This window comes from Cupressus sempervirens, chromosome 5, assembly GCF_028749045.1.
Source record: "Cupressus sempervirens isolate cs-2001-9-10 chromosome 5, ASM2874904v1, whole genome shotgun sequence".
Classification (NCBI taxonomy): domain Eukaryota; kingdom Viridiplantae; phylum Streptophyta; class Pinopsida; order Cupressales; family Cupressaceae; genus Cupressus; species Cupressus sempervirens.
In genome coordinates, this window is record NC_143122.1 from 876,289,120 (window position 1) to 876,294,717 (window position 5,598).

General features: G+C 35.2%; 1 protein-coding gene across 1 annotated transcript; it reads left to right on the forward strand.

Moving 5' to 3' along the window:
- The first annotated feature begins 3,511 nt into the window (after positions 1 to 3,511).
- LOC149558725 ((21S)-21-acetoxyl-apo-melianone synthase SDR-like) lies at positions 3,512 to 5,371 on the forward strand. Its single transcript, XM_089832824.1, has 2 exons — positions 3,512 to 3,562; positions 4,136 to 5,371. The coding sequence occupies exons 1-2, from the start codon at positions 3,558 to 3,560 to the stop codon at positions 5,010 to 5,012; spliced, it is 882 nt and encodes a 293-aa protein (XP_089688950.1). The 5' UTR covers positions 3,512 to 3,557; the 3' UTR covers positions 5,013 to 5,371.
- The last annotated feature ends 227 nt before the right edge of the window (positions 5,372 to 5,598 follow it).

Here is a 5,598-nt window from a genome sequence, read left to right on the forward strand (position 1 = left end):
AGATTCACAGGATGGAAGTGAAAAAGGATAATGAGATATCTGAAAGGTAGAAGACTATGGATTGTGTTACAATAGAAGTGATAGATTTGAATTGAAGGCATTCAGTGACTTTTGGATTGGGTAGGAAATATTGATGATAGAAAAAGCACTAGTGGAGGTGCATTCTTTGTAGGAAAGAGATTGGTGTCATGGACAAGCAAAAAATAAAATTGTATTTCTCAATCAATAGCTAAATTCAAGGATGTGGCAACTGTAGTGAACTATTCAAACATTATGTGGATAAATAAATTATTGAAAGGTGTGAAAGAAGAAATTATGGATCTAGTAGTTATCTATTATGAAAACACAAGTTTGATTAACATTTCAAAGAATCCATTGATGCAGACTAAGACAAAGAACATTGCTATCAAGTATCACTACTTGGGGGAACCAATTTAAGAGAGAGAAGTGAAGTTAGAATATGTATACACCAAAGAACAAATTGCTGGTATATTCACAAAAGCCTCACCTAAAGACGCTCATGAATGTCTTAGAGGTAAATTAGGGGTGATTCCCCTAAACAAAATAACTTAAGGAGAAGTTTTCAATTGCATCAAATGTGCTAATTGGAATATCTTACACATTGATGCAAAACATCTCTACTTTAGGAAATGCCTAAGGTAGATAGTCAAGTACAACATAATAGATCAATCATAGATAGATGATAGAAATCAGTCAGACATGCAAAATTTACATAATTTAGATGTATGAAGAGATTTAAGCTAGGAAAGCCCAGTATCTTTGGCATTATTGTCAAAGAGGGAGAATATACAAAGAAATATACAAAGAGGGAGAGGTATACAAAAGTAAAAGAGATATAATATGAAAAAGAGGAGAATATAAACACATGGAGAGATGTATCCAAGATGGAGATCTATTATTTTAGAGAGAGAAAATTAGTTTAAAGAGAATTAGAATGAAACAAAGGATATTGATCACTCATAATTGTGAAATCTTTTGGATTGTATGATAACCAAGTTAGATACATTGAGCTATTGAGCTATTGCTAATACTGAGATGCTGTCATTGATGCCAAAGAGGAAGATTATTGCAAACTTACAATTGAAATAATTATTTTTTTGTCATTGATGTCAAATCTATTTATAATACATATTGCTGCCTAATGTATATGTCATATCTATTTGATTGATGAAGAGGATTTGAGAAATTTCTCATAACAATAGCACCTAGAGGAAATGTTGAGTTATGGAAAGCTACAATGGACATTTGATTAGTTAGACTTTGATAAGACAAAGTGATTGTTTATATCAAGAAAGTTAAGCTAAGCTAATCAATAGAGTTTAAGTGTAAGAAATGTTGAGTGATGCTAGTGTCAATCGAGCCATTGTAAGTGCTAAAAAAATCAAGAGGGATCGAGCACCTATATCGACCAAGCAAGGTAGTTGATGCCAAGCAAAAAGTTTTACACTGACCGAGTGATTAAGTGATGATTGAGTGTCAGAACTTAGTAATTGCTAAGTAATAGTGTTGAGAATGAATTTGAGGAAATCGTAATTCCTAGATGACTTGGTTGATTTCTTGGGAGATGTAAACCATGTTGAAGATAAGATTGATGAGTTGGATCGTTGAATTCAAGGTGAGAATTAGGTAAATATTTAATAGACAGATTCCAGAGAAGTTTCTAGAGGATGATCAAGAAGGTAACAGATACGATGAATTATTTTGAACCTGATCATAAACCCTAAGATCTACGATGATCATGGAAAATGACAAAGCAAGAATTACCTATTTAAAGAGGTATAGAGCCAAACAAGATAGAGGTGTAGAAGAGGCACACAAAGAAAGGTGGATCAAAGTCGCATAAGGGTGAACACAAGTGTGTGAGAATGAAAGTGAAGCACAAGGAGATTGCTTGTGCAGATGATGTTGATATTGATAAGTGAAATCTAAGAAGATGGCTTAAGTTTTGTTCAAAGGAGAAGATTGATTGCTTGAAGGGTTGCTAAGAGAATCAAGAACATAGATGACAATGGAGATCTTATTAGTAGATCAACACATGAACTGAACAATGATCTAAACTTGCAAAGTGAGTTGTAATCATATAGATCAAAACTCTACTATTTTCTTTCTAATAATTTTAAATAATTTGTATTGAAATCCTTTTAACAAAGGTTGACTTAACAATCATTTGAAGGAATTAACAGTCTATGTAAATCCTTTAACAAGGTAAAATTATAAATGGAATGATCAAAATCCTCTAACACGACCACTCCTAATAGGGTGATTGAATCCTATAACTAGGTCACATTTAACAGGGTTGGCTCCTAATAGAGCTCACTTCGAAAGAGTAAAAAATTGGTGACATGTTGCTGGTGGTTTTTCCCAAATTGGGTTTCCACGTAAAATCCTAGTGTCAAACTTGTGTTGAATGATTTATATGTTTTACATTTGATAAAGTTTATATTTAGCAAAGTATGTTATGTTTGGGACAATAATTTTGGTGTATCAATGCAGTAGAGACTAAGCAATGACATGATGATCATAGCAGTGAATTTTTTGTGTTTAATTGTTTAAATGATGCTTATGGACATTGAGTAACTAATTCACACTCCCCCACCCTCCCCTTGCCTCTCTCAGTTATTCTAAACATTTCTAACATAAATATCCATTATTCCATAACACCAAACAAGGACACATATTGTGTCTATCCAACTATCATATAAATTCAAGAATAAATAATTATAATATAATGAAAAATATTCCATAATTTTAAAGGCATCATTTAAAACATTGATTTCACACACTTTAGTAAATAAGCAAGATATATCTTCAAGAGTAAGCCAAATTATGACTATCTCTCGCGAGAGTGATAATGATGTGTGTTAAAAATATCACCTATATTATATGTACTATTCATTGTCAAGAGAATTTTGAATATCTTGTACAAACAACAATAAGATTACTTGAAATATTAATAATAGGCTTAACATATATATGATACTTATAGTGTAGTATTCATTCTTATTAAAAAAGTTCATAGTATCTACAAACAATGAAATTACGTATGGATCTGTTCTTTAATCAGATCCCATTCCAACCAACTAAAAAACAATGAACATAAAAATAAAAGCAAGTATACAAGCAATATATCCAAGAAAATAAACGAATTAAAGATAATATTTTAACACACAATAAGACGGTATTAAATACATAAACAAGTGATGGGCTATGTTCTAGAATGTGTGACGCGTAACCATAGTGTACACATAAAAAGATGTTGACTATATCCCTCAATTGAAAAAATAAAAAAATAAGAAATATTGATATTCCAAAAGAAAAGACACATTGTTAGGGAGTGAAAGCTATCTCCACCTACCGACAAATATTTTAGAGAAATGATTAAGCAAAGCGGGGCCTACCATGGTAGGTGAAAAGTGGATGGTAGGCGCATGACAAAGACGACCATTTTCGCCATTCTCTTTAATACACAGTTTTTGCTCAGCACTACAACAATAGATTATTGGGAATTGCTGTCACTACAACACACAATAGCAAGAATGAGGTAAATTATTCTGTTCTCTGCAGCCATTGGTGCCATGCTACTTAAAATTGGGAACTGTTTCATTCATTTAACAATTTTAATGTTTGGGTGTTTTTTGTTTAAGATTTCGTTAGATGTGATCTAAAATTTAGACACCAAAATTTTTGCCCAATAATCTAAGATTTGGGGTTCTTATATACCTATTAGTTTGTCATCTGAATCAGTTGTTTTGGTATGAATAATCAATACTGAAAGAATGAATCGTTATAAGATTTGAGTTCTTACATATTCATTTGCTCACCATGTTTCATTCTTTGTGAGCATTTATTTTGATCTAAAATGTTGATGCTAAAAAGTTCAGACAATCAAATTCAAAAGCATCAAGTTTTATAAGATTTTCAAATGCTTGTATACCCATTAGTTGTTATGTTTAATTTTTTGGGAGCCACTTATTTTGATCTGAAACACCTATACTGAAATTTTCGCACAATCAAATCCAGAAACAACAAATCAATCTAAACTTGAGATTCTTACATGCCCATTACTTGTCATGTTTCATTCTTTCTGACCCACTGATTTTAATCTGAATTACAGGCTAGAGGGAAAGATAGCTGTGATCACAGGAGGCGCCAGTGGGATTGGAGAAGCAGCAGTGAGAATCTTTATAGAAAATGGTGCCACAGTGATAATAGCTGATGTGCAGGACGAGGCGGGTGAGCGGTTGGCAGCTTTGCTGTCACCGAACGCCGCCTTTGTCCACTGCGATGTGTCCAAAGAGTCCGACATCTCCTCGGTGGTGGACTACGCCGTGGAGAAGTATGGACGTTTGGACATAATGTTCAGCAATGCGGGTGTCCCGGGGAAGCTCTTTGCCTCCCCGGCGGACATCACGTTGGAGGACTTGGACCGCGTGCTATCTGTCAACGTGCGAGGATCATACCTCTGCACAAAGCACGCGGCCCGGGTCATGATCCCCAACCGTCGTGGGTGCATTCTCTACACGTCGAGTCTCGCCACAATCGTGGCAATGCCAAATGGGCCATCGTACACCGCGTCGAAGCATGCGATCGTGGGGATCATGAAATCCGCGGCCGCCGCCCTGGCTCCCTATGGGATCCGGGCGAATTGTATCTCCCCAACTGGCCTGGCCACCCCTATGGTGGTGGATGGCCTCCGGGGCAGCATCCCCGGTTTTGACAAGAAGGCAGCAGAGGATATGTATGAGACTGTTTTTGAGTTCAAAGGAGCCAAATTTGAGCCCGAGGATGTTGCCCGGCCTGCCCTTTTTCTTTGTAGTGAGGATGCCCGCTATATCAGTGGTCATAACTTGGTAATTGATGGAGCTTTTACAGCTTCCAAGGGATTCTCCACTGCTAATTCTATGGACTTCCTTCCTCTCAAGAATTTCTTTGAAAATCTTGCCCACCGTGCTAATGGGGAGGCCACTAATGAGGCAGTCCAAGCTGACTGAGCATGTGGAGTGCTTAAGAGAATTTCTTCTTTCATCTTTTAAAAGATGATACGTGGAGATTTAAAATATAATTTGTTGTCAGAGCTTTTTGGTAAGACTTCAGTTTTTGGGCTCCACTTGCCGTGTTTATGTCAATGAGGACAATGAGTGAAATCAACAAGAGTTGATTTTGATGACATCTTATCCTGTTTGAGCTGTATTTTGATCATGGGTCGGTGAATGGACGTTGAAATTGATGAGATTATGTGTACTTTTTCATCACGGCTTTTCAACAAGAGAAGTCGATTTTGACGAGGTTGTCATTTGAATTTGGTTTCGACATTATTTGTTAAATAAAAGTTATGAAATTGATTATTTTAGCTCTTTTGAGTATCGTTTTCATTATGTTTGTTCAATAAAAATTGGATTCCGTGAGATCTTATGTTTTTTTGAGTATTATTTCTAAGTATTTAACATTTTTTTTAATTGGAGGAATATGACGGATGGCTTAAATATCACACACTAAGGCTTCATTCCTAAACTAAAAGTGTTAAATAGTCAAACTTGGCTTATTTTTTTAAGCTTAATTTTTCTATTAGTGCATGAT